Source organism: Rhinatrema bivittatum, chromosome 1 (genome assembly GCF_901001135.1).
Source record: "Rhinatrema bivittatum chromosome 1, aRhiBiv1.1, whole genome shotgun sequence".
Lineage (NCBI taxonomy): Eukaryota > Metazoa > Chordata > Amphibia > Gymnophiona > Rhinatrematidae > Rhinatrema > Rhinatrema bivittatum.
Genome location: NC_042615.1, coordinates 61,579,897 through 61,593,482, shown reverse-complemented (window position 1 = coordinate 61,593,482; position 13,586 = coordinate 61,579,897). Strand labels below are relative to the sequence as shown.

Below are 13,586 nucleotides of genomic sequence, written 5' to 3'. Positions count from 1 at the left end.
TGCCATCATCAAGTCTTCAACACTTATTGCTGTGCATTCGTATATCTTATGTTCTTCGCAGTTCAGATAAAATTTCTACAAAGCATTTATGAGGATGATTAGATGATTGCCAGTTAATATGAAGAATATTTTAAATATTTTTACATAGAGCAACTTCTCCATGTAAAAGGTTTAAATGAAATGGAGTGTTGTGGCATGCTGGGTGAGGGAAAAATGCAGCTGAAGTCAGATGGGAATAGTAGTGCTACATTTAAGGGCCTACTTTCTAAAATGCGTTAATGCATTTTAAATGTCTGCTTGGCCTCTTAACATGGTAAACAGCATTAATTCATGTGCTTGCATTATCATTAATGCAAAACAGATCCCCACAATGCAAAAAATATTTTAATGAGCTGTATTATATGCAAATGCAGGAAGCTTCCTTCCCCTTTCTCATCCCTTCCTTCCCCTTTCTCATCCCTTCTCCCTTTTCCCCTCCTCTCACGTCAGATTCTTGGTATGAGCAAAACAACCCCTTCTTGAGGCCCTAATCCAGGGAGACAGGCACTGTGACTAGGTAACTGGATTATAATAATGAGGATTTCTTCACTCTTTGCTTCTAAAGCCTGCATCCTTTGGGGATGATGTCCATGTCCTTTCCCCTATTGCTCCAACAAGCTCCAGGAACCCATCACCCTTACCTGGCTTCCTTGGCAACCCCTCAGAACCCATGGCACACCTTCACTGTGGCCTGCCCTCAACAGCAGCCAAAAACTCCTTATGGCTGTGCTCATCCCCTCTCCCTGTCTTTGGCCCAAGTGGCTCCATCTGTACAAGCAGCACCAACGCAAGCAATGCATAATGCAGCCTTGGATCAGCATGCTCCCACCCGTGCCACTCTTACGTGCTGTCACTTGCACATCTGGTTTCAAGTATCTGAGCTAGTGGTAGCAGCAGAATGTTCGCCTGCCACTGCAGGCTAGATCAAACTCCTTCTGTTATCGCTGCTGTGGACCAGATCAAGCTTTTATTGCCCTTACTGCCAACAGCCGCATTTGGCCCTTGGAACCCTGCCTCGGGGCGTAAGATAAAGAAAAGCAGGAATAGAATAACCCCAACTTGCCAGCTTTCTTGGCCCAGATTTACAGGAGTTTCCAGCATTTTTAGCACCAGAGAAATCATCTAGGGTGAAATTTTCAAACTCTGTTTTTCTGCAAAGTCCATAAGTGCTTTTCATTCAAGAAGATTGCAGGAAATTTTAAAGGGAAAATATGTGCATGCATTCCCTCCAAAATTTGTATGGGATTACTAACCATAACCAATAAGCTTTGATGCTTTTGATGCAACCGCAACATCGTTCTCCACTTTGATGGGAGGGGAGAGAGGAATTGGATTCAGTCAACAACCAACACGGGCCCTGACTGTTAAATCTAGGGAACTGATACTCAGATACAAGGGAAAAAGCACAGGACTGCTTCTATGGCCAAGTCCATAAGTAAAGCATTGCAAGCAGCACTGCCTGGATTTTCAAGAAGGCTCATCACCCAGTAAAAATGCTGCTAGCAGTATATTTTTTTTATGGGTTATAAGGCTTGGGGATAACTGCACAGAGTAGCAGTTGCTACCCTTAAGAAAAACATGGGGGTGACTTGTATGGTGCAGCAGATACTACCACAAGAAGCTTGCTGGGCAGACTGGATGGATTATTTGCTCCTTTTCTTTCATTATTACTGTGTTACTATGTTGCATGCTTGCAGGCTGATTGTAGGATGGCAGTTTTCAGGCAGTTGACTTACATGATAAATTGCTATGTACCCACACAGCTGGCTTTGAAAATTGCTATCCTAATGTATTGGGATGTCCTGTACATTCAGCTTGTATCCATTGTAGTTTAGACTAGTATTCAACTGGTATGTTGCCAATTACCAGCAGGTGTGTGGTGATCCTCTGCTGGCAAGATACCATGTTTCCTGGACTCCCACAGACCTGTCTGCTCTATATTCTCGCTGCTCTGCTCCCAGCAAGATGCAGAGAACTCATCCTTTGCTCGGCTTGAAAATGCTGATAGCCCGGTGGAATAGCAGCAGAGTTAGTGGAAGTGGCAGCAGTAGCAGCATGGCCTCTCCTTTTTCCTGCCCCTGTGGCCTGGAAGAGGAAATGGTGTGGGAGCCTATGCATGGGCAGAAAGAAGGACCTGCCGCATGAGCTCCAAGTAGCAGGAAGAGCAACGTGGCTCAGAGCAAGAAGAGGAGAAGCCAGTGGTCAGAATTAGGAGGCAGAGCATTGTTAGCCGCCCCTACCCCCATGGCTAATGGGATGACACTTCCTTCTTGACGCAGCAAGGGGGGGCTGCTGCTGCCGCATATACTTTGGGAGGGGGGTTAAAAGAGAGAGCCTGTGTGTACTTGTGTGAGAGAGAGCGTGTGTGTGTTGGTGTGTGTGCGAGCGCTCTGGAGACCGTATCTCCGAAGGGACAGACAGGATGGAGGCGGTCCAGAGAAGGGCGACCAAAAAGGTGGATGTCTTGAGCGAATGACTTATGAAGAGAGATTGAAGAACCTAAACATGTATACCCTGGAGAAAAGGAGGAGCAGAGGTGATATGATACAGACTTTCAGATACTTGAAGGGTTTTAATGATCCAAAGTCAACGACAAACCTTTTCCATCAGAAAAAAATCAGCAGAACCCAGGGGTCATGATTTAAAACTCCAGGGAGGAAGACTCAGAACCAATGTCAGGAAGTATTTCTTCATGGAGAGGGTGGTAGTCGCCTGGAACACCCTTCCGAAAGAAGTGGTGAACACCAAAACTGTGAAGGATTTCAAAGGGGCATGGGATAAACATTCTGGAGGATGTGAATGAGGAAAAGAGCATGGGGATGGCTTGCAGGAATGATGGCTACTATCTGGAGATTAATATCCTTATTCAATAAACACACACGTGGTTAATGCAATTCCAACATTGCTGTATGCTTCAACAGCAAGAGGAAATGTGGGGAAAAAAGATGTCAAAAGCGAGAAGGATGCTTGGATACCTAAGGTTGAGAGGAATAGCCTGCGTGTAAAGGCTTGAGTAATCTAAGGAAATATTTCTATACAGAAAGGGTGGTGGATGCATTGAACAGCCTCCCTGTGAAGGTGATAGAGACATACAGTGTCAGAATTCAAGAAAGCATGGGATAAGCAAAGAAGATCTCAAAGAGAGAGGAAGGGATTATAAAGCTAAATGGGAAATGTGGATGGGCTGGCTCGATGGGCCATATAATCTATATCTGCTGCCATGTTCTATGTTTCTGTTTTTCTACTGATTTTTCTCTTTGTTTGTTATTATAAACTGATGAAATAAAAACTGAAAACTTAAGTCCTTAGCTATTTGATATAGTGTCATATTTCTCGTGTATTTATAGATTGTGTATTATGTCTCCCACTTATTTATTTTGTACATTATTTTTTGAAACATAATCTTTTATTGAAGCAATATGAAGCCAATTGCCAGTAACAGAACAGTACAAAAACACACTGATACAAAAGAAGAAACAATCAGATTTCATGTTGCTTCCTTATTTTCCAATTTACACCCGCCCTAGAAACCCAAACACAAGCATACCCCATTCAACCATTACACTACCAGAATAGCATCCATATGTTTTGTACATTTTATGGATTTTTGTAACCTTATTTAAATGGTTTTCTCCCTATTTGTTACATTTATTTTTTCACTATTTAAAAACCGAGGGTTTTTTTTTCCTGTTTGTTCAATGGTGTTATGTAGCTGCAACCACTTTGTTCTACTGACAGGTATGCCATTTCTTTTATTTATTTAGTATACGGTGGACCTTGGGTCTTGAGAACAAAGAATTGCTCGCATCGGGGGAAAGCAAAGGTGTTACCAGGGCTCTTGGAAGTCTGTATTTTTGTATTTCTCTTTCTCATTCATAGCAAATTGCAATAGCAAGAGAAGGGGACTTGTTGACCAAGGAACGTCTGTGCTGTGGGTTATCTATGTTTGAAGTAATCTTGACCAGGATTCAAACTTTTCTGGAAGATCCAATATGGCGAGGACCCCTCCCCAGCAACGGCGTGATGCATGTGGATGAATGTGTGGAGTTTCACCGGCTGTGGAGTGCGATGCAGTTTGTGTACTGTATTCCTGTGGGAGCACATGAATTTACTGTGGAGTAAGTAATACAGAATGCAGGTTATTAACCTGTTGTATTAAGTTTACTAATGGTATGCAGCATAACGTTGGGGTGGGGGGAGAAGAAGAGACACTCTTTATATTGAAGCATTGGCTTAATATATTTTAAATGTCTCAGCTTGCGTTTTCTACTGATGAATTACAAAATTTGAAATGAAAAACAGAAAATAATTAGTGTAAAACCTTCAAGCATAATCACAAATATAATCTGCACAAAATCTTGTCAGGTCAAAGAAAAAAAAGATGTTAACGGATCCTCATTGAAAGTAATATTGTTTTTCTCTGTGTACAATTAGGACTAAATTCAGTCACACAAGTGGGAGATGTCATCAGACTGCTCTCTCAGAGGTCAGAAGGACCTGGAAGTCTTTCTGGGCATGCGCAGATATTCCTGTACAGCCACCACTCGATTCACATCAGTTGTTTTTCTTCTGCCAAAGTGAAAGTACATATTTGCTCTGTCATTCTCTGCATTATTTGGATTTTTCAGTTTATTTTTTCCTGTCTTTTATTTCCTTTTTTCTGTGCTCTCTCCTCATTTGTGAGTCGCTTTAAAAAAAAAAAAAAAATTAGAATTAAATAACTTCTTTCTTCAAGCTATGCACAAAATGTCCAGCCTCTACTACCATGAGCTCTGTCTCCACTGCCTTGGGCCTCTTGCATGACAAGGATAGTTGCACAGCATGCGGAAGATAGCGAGCTTAAGCTGAAATATCAATTATCCTCTCAGAAGTAAACGAAAGGAGAAATTCTGAGAGAGACACTAGTACCAAGAAAGAAAAGATCTGAGTCTCCTAACCACCAAAACCATGCTTCCTCCTGGCTCACATGCCAATCACAAAAGGAAGAGGAAATGATCCACATTGGCACAGATAAGTTCCAAAAATCACAGCACTGAAAGTTCCTTGGAGCATGGAAAATCAGTACTCTCCACCTTTTGGTGCTTATCTTGGCCTCTGTGCTTATCTTGTATATATTTTAAGATTGTTTCTGAAATTACTTCTTCCTCTAATTTGAAGGAAGACAGGATAGGACATTTTCTGGAGAGACATTTTCTGGCTCTGGAGAGGGGACAGAGGGCAACACTGCTGAATCGTCAAAAGAATGGGAGAATAAGAATCATAAGAAGGATGAGACTCATTAATAAGTAGGAATGGAAGCTCCCTGTCTATTTTTTGAGGGGATGGGGTTGTGAGATTTTTCCCACTTATTCTGTGGATCTTTCTAAAATAAAGAAATGAGACAGATTCTCGTTTGTCAGAGAATTTCTCCAGAACAGCTTCCATAAACTGCAACCATAACTTCTGCATGAATGGATGGTACTCAAATGCTGGAGGTTGAATTGTTACTGAAGAGGTGTCGACTCAGGAACTAAAATCAATGGAATATATTTTCCAGCAGATGGCTTCAGGAAAGTTTCAGTTCTGAAGTACTTAATATTAGAACATAAGAAATTGCCATGCTGGGTCAGACCAAGGGTCCATCAAGCCCAGCATCCTGTTTCCAACAGAGGCCAAGCACCTAAGCAAGTCATGGCTGCCTTGGTGCATAAAGCACTTCGAGATCTTCAGTCTGAAATGTGGCAGACACCTCTTCCTATCCTTCCAGTTGCCAGAAAAATTAATCTAAAATATAAGGTGCAGCTCTGGTCAGGGCATAAAGAAAGTCTAATTATCTCGTGACTCTATAGTGGTAGATCCTTTGTTAATAAAATGTGAAAAGATCTAAAACATATTCCAGTGCCCTACCTGGAAGAGAATTAAAATTATTGGATGCTACTGGGAAAAAAAAATTCAAATCAGCAATGTTACAAAGCAGAATTTAGGCCCATCAATTCCAAATGGTCCAGTATCTGTATAGTGTTCTGCCAAAGATAAGTGTTGACCTTTTGGGTCAACTTCTATTGGGGACCCAAAACAAATTTATTCCATCTTAATGAAGCAGACAATTGTGAAAAACAGCTTTCATACTTTTGATACAGCTTCAAGATCATCTGCCATAGTTATAGAGACCAGGCCTTTGAGAAGATATACATGACAGTTTAGCATATCCCATATTCAGAGGCCAACTTGTTCAGACACAAAGTTAAATAGTGGATGTCATGAAAGATCACTATTAATTTTTAACAGCAGTGACTACAGAACAGCAGTCTTCTCAAAGAAAATATCAAGCACAACCCATCAGAAGGCAGTACTATCTCCCCATAGGAGAAACCAGACTCACCCCTATCATAGGCAACGTCCCCAATAACAGCAAGAACTTCAACAAATGAGATCTCTTCCCAGGGACAGAGTCCAACTGAGATCAACTGAACAACCCTCACAAAATTCACCACCCAACTTTACTTTAGTTATCCCTTTGCTTCCCTGAAAGTTCTTCCAGTGAGAGGAAAGCTTCAATTTTTCGCCCCTAATGGACTCTCACCACCAGAGACCATTGGATCCTCAAGGTAATTCATGGGGAATATCACCTAAACTTTCAAGCTCTACCTCCCCTCCCCACATTCTTATATGGCTTTTCTGGACCAAATTCAAATTCTGAGGGAAGTGCTAGCCCTCCCTATTATCAGCAAATGCAATAGAACCAGTCCCAATCCTGGAAACAGGCAAAGTATTTTAGTCAAAAATTTTCATATCCCAAAAAAAGTCAGGCAGTCATCACCCTATTCTGGATTTAAGAAATCTTAAGAGATACTTTAGTAGAGAAAAGTTCAAGATGATCATCCTACCTTATCTGGAAGTCAATGGTTGACTGATGACCTTAGATCTGAAAGATGTGTTTTGCACACATTTCCATCCATATTGATCACAGGCAGTATCTGCGCTTCACTATAATAGAGGAACATTACCAATAGTACATACTCCCCTTCAGCCTAGTGGCAGCTCCAAGAGTATTCACGAAGTGTCTGACTATTGCAACGGCTCATGTCAGGAAAAGAAATGTTTTTTGAGCAGATCCTCAAAAGAAGCAAAGCTTAACTACCTCTTATACACTCCACAACCTACTGACTTGGGATTCATAATTAATTTTGAGAAATCCGATCTGGCTTCAACCCAACAATTGGACTTCATAGGAGCATATTTGGAAACTCAAAAGGGAAAGGCCTTTCTTCTGCTTCAAAAAAATGAACACACTAACCTGCAGAGTCTGTTTTTTGCCCATCCGGCCATTGGTATTGGCCAATAACCTTCATGAAGCTATTAAGCCACATGGCAGCACAATCTATTTCATACCCTGTCTATGCATGAGACAGACTCATTTGTACTTGAAACTCTGTTGGAACTAGCATTTGTAACCATTGCCTTATAGGAAGCATCTCTCCAAACATCTCATTCATTGGAGTGGTGGACTCGCCTGTCAGATCTTCTATGGTTAACTCTTTCATCCTCCATAGACTCAGCAAGTATTAATAATTAAAGATGCCTCCATCCAGGGATGGGGAATCCATCTTAACACAGTTTGCTCTCATGAGATTTGGACCATTCAAGAACAGATATGTCACAGTGCCATTCTGGGTCAGACAAAGGTCCATCAAGCCCAGCATTCTGTCTCCAAAAGTGGCCAGTCCAGGTCACAAGTACCCGTCAGATCCCCAATAGTTGATCTATTTCTTATATTTCACTACCAGGGATAAACACTGGTTTCCCACGTCTACCTAACTAATAACTGTTTATGGATTTATCCTTCAGGAACTTGTCCAATCCTCTTTTGAACCCCACTGTTAGTTGCCTTAACCACATCCTCTGGTGACAGATTCCATTGCTTGATTGTGCGCTGAGTGAAAAAATATTTCCTATGCTTTGTTTTAAATTTGCCAGTTGCTAGTTTCATGTGTCACTAGTCCTAGTGTTTGAAAAGGGGAAATAACCATTCCCTATTTTCCTGTTGCACCCCACTCATGATCTTATAAAATGCAATCATATCCCCTCTGTCATCTCTTTTCCAATCTAAAGAGCCCTAATCTGTTTCGCTTTTTTAAGTAAGGGAGCGTTTCCATCCCCTTTATAATTTTTGTTGTCTTTCGCTGTACTTTTTCCTGTCCACTGTGTCTTGTTTGAGCTAGGGTGACCAGAACTGCATACAATACTCAAGGTGCTGTTGCACCGTGTATCTATATAAAAGCATTGATATTCTCAGTTTTGTTCTCTCTTCCTTTCCAAATAATTTCTAACATTCTATTTGTGTTTTTGACTGCCGCTGTATACTGAGCCAAAGATTTCAAAGTATTATCCACAAGTAATCCGAGGTCCTTTTTCCCGTATGGTGACTTCTAACATGGAACCTACCATTGTGTACTTTTAGTTGGGATTATTTTTCCCTATATGCATTAATTTCACTTGTCCATATTAAATTGCATTTGCCATTTAGAAGCCCAGTCTCCTAGTCTCACATGGTCCTTCTGAGTTCTTCACAAACTGCTGCTGTTTTAATGACTCAAAACAATTGTGTCATCTGCAAATTTGGTCACCTCACTTGTCATTCCTTCCTCCAGATAATTTAAGAATATGCTAAATAGTACAGGTACCATTACAGATCCCTGGGGGACTCCACTAACAATCTTTCTCCATTCGGAAAACTGACCATTTACTCCTACCATCTGTTTCCTGTCTTTTATCCAGTTACCAGTCCACAATAGAACACTATCTCCAAACCCATGACCTTTCAATTTCCTGAGGAGTCTCTCATAAGGGACTTTGTCAAATGCCTTCTGCAAATCCAAATACATTATATTAACTGGCTCACCTTTGTCTGCATGATTGTTTATAGCCTAAAAAAGATCTAGTATACTGGCAAGGCAAGACTTCCCTTTGTAAAAAACCTATTGAGTCTCTCCCTCCCCCTCCCCCTCCCCCCCCCCCATTTAAACCCTGTCTATTTATGTGGGCAGTAATTTTGTTTTTAAGAATAGTGTCAATCATTTTGCCCAGCACCAAAGTCAGGCTCTCTGGTCTATTGTTTCCCGGATCACCCCTAGAACCCTTTTTAAAGACTGGCGTCTCACTGGTCACCCTACAGCCTTCTGGTGCTCTGGCTGTTTTAAATGATAGGTTGAAAATCACCAGAAACAGGTCTGTAATTTCATGTTTGAGTTCCTTCAGATGCCAGTGATTTGTTAATCTTTGATGTCTCAGTCTGAGTTATTACCTCCTCCAATTTTAAGATGATTCCATCTAGTCTGAGTCATCACCATCAAAAAATGTTTGTGATGTAGGTATGACCTCCAATATCCTCCCGCATAAAGACAGAGGCAAAGAATTTATTTAGTTTTTCAGCTATTTCCTTGTCCTCCATGACCACCCTTTTTTACCCCTTGGTCATGTAGTGACCCAACTGACTCCCTCACAGGCTTTTTACTTCAAATGTACTTGAAAAAGTTTTTATTAATTTTTTTTTTTACCTCTATGGCAAGCTTCTTTTCAAATTCTTAGTTTGCTTAATTACTTTTTATACCTAACTTACCACTTCTTATGCTCTTTCCTACTTTCCTCATTCAGGTTTGCTTTCCATTTTTTTGAATGATGTCCTTTTGGCTTCAATTGCCTCTTTCTCCTCACTTTTAAACCACAGTGGTAGTCTCAGGTTTTCCTTTGGCACAGAATACATTTTGTCTGGGCCTCAAGGATGATAATTTTAAACAGCGTCCACCCTTCTGGAGCTAAGGACCTTATTCAGAGTTCTTCTAGTGTTCAAGCCATAGTTAAAAGAAACAGTAGGGCGGCTGAGCAGAGGTGAGGACTTGCCTGGAAGCTGGAGTAATATCTGCCCCTGAAGTGGTACTTGTGCTTGCTTTCGGTGCCTGCCCGCGACCAGAGAAGGGACCAGAGCCCCGCCCCCCGACGCTCGTGACGTTAGCAGAAGGAACACCGGCGCCCATAAAATCGGCGCTGGAGAGAGACTCTGTTGCGGCTGAGCAGAGGTGAGGACTTGCCTGGAAGCTGGAGTAATATCTGCCCCTGAAGTGGTACTTGTGCTTGCTTTCGGTGCCTGCCCGCGACCAGAGAAGGGACCAGAGCCCCGCCCCCCGACGCTCGTGACGTTAGCGGAAGGAACACCGGCGCCCATAAAATCGGCGCTGGAGAGAGACTCTGTTGCGGCTGAGCAGAGGTGAGGACTTGCCTGGAAGCTGGAGTAATATCTGCCCCTGAAGTGGTACTTGTGCTTGCTTTCGGTGCCTGCCCGCGACCAGAGAAGGGACCAGAGCCCCGCCCCCCGACGCTCGTGACGTTAGCGGAAGGAACACCGGCGCCCATAAAATCGGCGCTGGAGAGAGACTCTGTTGCGGCTGAGCAGAGGTGAGGACTTGCCTGGAAGCTGGAGTAATATCTGCCCCTGAAGTGGTACTTGTGCTTGCTTTCGGTGCCTGCCCGCGACCAGAGAAGGGACCAGAGCCCCGCCCCCCGACGCTCGTGACGTTAGCGGAAGGAACACCGGCGCCCATAAAATCGGCGCTGGAGAGAGACTCTGCTGCGGCTGAGCAGAGGTGAGGACTTGCCTGGAAGCTGGAGTAATATCTGCCCCTGAAGTGGTACTTGTGCTTGCTTTCGGTGCCTGCCCGCGACCAGAGAAGGGACCAGAGCCCCGCCCCCGACGCTCGTGACGTTAGCGGAAGGAACACCGGCGCCCATAAAATCGGCGCTGGAGAGAAACTCTGTTGCGGCTGAGCAGAGGTGAGGACTTGCCTGGAAGCTGGAGTAATATCTGCCCCTGAAGTGGTACTTGTGCTTGCTTTCGGTGCCTGCCCGTGACCAGAGAAGGGACCAGAGCCCCGCCCCCCGACGCTCGTGACGTTAGCGGAAGGAACACCGGCGCCCATAAAATCGGCGCTGGAGCGGCGCACCACCAAAGCCGCGCGCCCTAAGGGGCGCGCCGGCTTGTTCCGGCTTAGTCCGGAGAAGGACGGGAGGACGGGGGCTCCTCCTCACGGATTATGCCAGCTTGCCATAGGGAGTGACGGACTTAAATTGTACTTTGTCAGGGCGAATCGTCGTGAGTTCCTGATTCCAGTTTCTACTATACGTTATCTGTATTATTAAAATGCCTCATAAAAGGAAAGGCAAAGTTCGAGTCTATCCACCAGACCCGAGCCTAGCTATCGGGCAACGATTGATTTCAGATTTCGCCCTGCAACCACAAGAAATAAGGGCTTCAGCCCCCGTTGGTGAACAGGCGGGAGGAGAGCTCTATTCACCTGGAGAACTTTCACTGAGCCCTCCCGAATGTAGAACACCACTGAGAACTTTGCCTCAAAAAACCGACCAAGGAGTTGTGCTGCTTGCTGAAAATACCATCAGCCAGAGCCTACTGGGTGGCCCAGACGTCAGTCAAATGAGTGGAGAGGAAGGAGTCTCTTCCAATCCCCAAAGACTGGAATTATCAGGAGGGGAAGGAAGGAGTAGATGTGTATCCCCCAAGACACCAACTGAAGCTGATGAAAGCTTCACTCATGGGGTAAGGAACCCTCCTCAGCAATTGAATAAACCTGCAGTGATAACCCTAGAGAACATCTGGGAACTTGTAGCAGGAATGTCCCTTAAACTAGATATTCAGACCCTAAAGCTGGACGAGATAGCGGCTAAGGTCAGGGTCCTCGAAACGGACACGAAAACTAAATTTACTGAACAAGGTAACTCTATTAAAAAGATAAATGAAGATATAGAAAGCCTGCAGAATGCAAACGCTGTAATAGTCTCAGAAAAAATATCATCCCTGAGAAGGCTTGAGTCCATTGAAAATTATATGAGACATTTAAATTTGCGTTTACTTAATTTTCCCGTTATTGCTGGGGAAATACCTCTTTTGTCTTTTAAGAAATATGCAATCGAGGCATTAAAAATTCCAAATGATATGATACCACCAATAAAAAAAACTTTTCTTTTTACCTAAAAGAACTAGTACACCCTTAATATTACCTCTACAGTCAGATTTCCAGAATCTGACAGACTATTTGGAAAATTCTAGTGTTGAAATAATGGATAGGGCGGTCCTGTTTGTTACTTTTTTTGACGAAATGGCGGTATCATTGATAATGAAGAGCTACTTTAAGAATATGAATGTTTCCTATTTAGGTGGTCAAATTCGAGTGTACCCTGACCTAGCAAAACCTACGCAGCAGCGTAGGAAAGAGTTCCTATTAATGAGAACCGAGGTCCTAGCATTAGGGGGTAGTTTTAAGTTAAGATACCCCTGTAAATGCATAATTCAACTGGCCAGGAATACTTATGTTTTCTTTGTACCTGATCAGCTGAGGGCCTTTATTTCTGGGAGGGGGCTTCCTGAAGCAACATAAGGGTATAGAATAGATTATAAATTGTGGTCAAAGTACTTTTCTTAAAATGCTTGCAGTATTATAAATATCTCCTCGTGGATTACCGTCTGCCTCTCCCTGTTTTTCCTATGTAATATGAGATTGAGATATCAATTATGTTTTTGTTAAATATAGACAAGTTTTCTTAGTCTAAATCTGTTTTGAATGAATATCTCTGTATTTCCATACAAATGTTTCGTTTGTAATATTTGTAAAATGATTATAAATAAATAATAAAAAAAAAAAAAGAAACAGTAGTTTTGATCTAGATGAATAATCAGGTACCAATGTACTTCATAAACAAATGAGGAACAGGATCCTTAAAGCTATGCAAGGAAACTGCAAAATAGGGAATTGAGTGATCCTAAGGAAGATACATCTAAGTGCCATTCATCTCCCAGGCAAGGACAATGTCTTTGCAGACTCTTTAAGTCAGTCTTCCATCTCACAGATGTCTATCCCAACACAAGGTTTCTTTTTTGACTCTGGGGAATGCAACAAGTAGACCTCTTTGCAGCTCTGTTCAACCACAAAGTCACCCTCTACTGCTCAAAAAGAATGGCACCCAACGTCTAGTGTCAGATACTTTTTCAATTCCATTCAACCTGATGTACAATTCTCCACTGATGCTTCTTATATCCAAACAATTTTGAAGTTAAAGGACAAAGGAGAGATGATTTTAATAGATCTCCTTTTGGACATGTCAAATATTCATTTATTAGCATGTATTACCCATCCCTCTAGGGAAGACTAGGGCAAGGTACATAAAAATATACATAATATTTTTTTAATATGGTTTCTGTGGCTTCAAAGACTAGGTCCTTTTAAACCAGGTTGTCTTCCAATATTCCCAGCTCTCAACACAATACAGTGGATCACTTCTTCACCCCAACCTTAATTCTCTAGCACTCATGGCATGGATATTGAAAGCAAAGTAGTGCAAACAATACCCTTATGCTAGGAAGGAAAGAAGTCATTTTAGCAGTGAGAAGAAGGCCTTGTATCAGATGTTCCTACAACTTTAAATGGAAAAGATTTTCCATCTGGTGTACTTTTCAGAAGGAAGATCTCTTCAATTGTTTGACTTTGGTACTACTAAGATCC

General features: G+C 42.5%; 1 protein-coding gene across 3 annotated transcripts in view; it reads left to right on the top strand.

The window, feature by feature from the left end:
• CYFIP1 (cytoplasmic FMR1 interacting protein 1) overlaps positions 1-13,586 on the top strand; it is a 250,653-nt gene that overhangs the window by 211,010 nt on the left and 26,057 nt on the right. For all 3 annotated transcript variants that reach the window (XM_029611029.1, XM_029610852.1, XM_029610940.1), the window contains exon 29: positions 3,919-4,157. In XM_029611029.1, the coding sequence (XP_029466889.1) occupies positions 3,919-4,157 (239 nt within the window). The remainder of the gene's footprint in view (positions 1-3,918; positions 4,158-13,586) is intronic.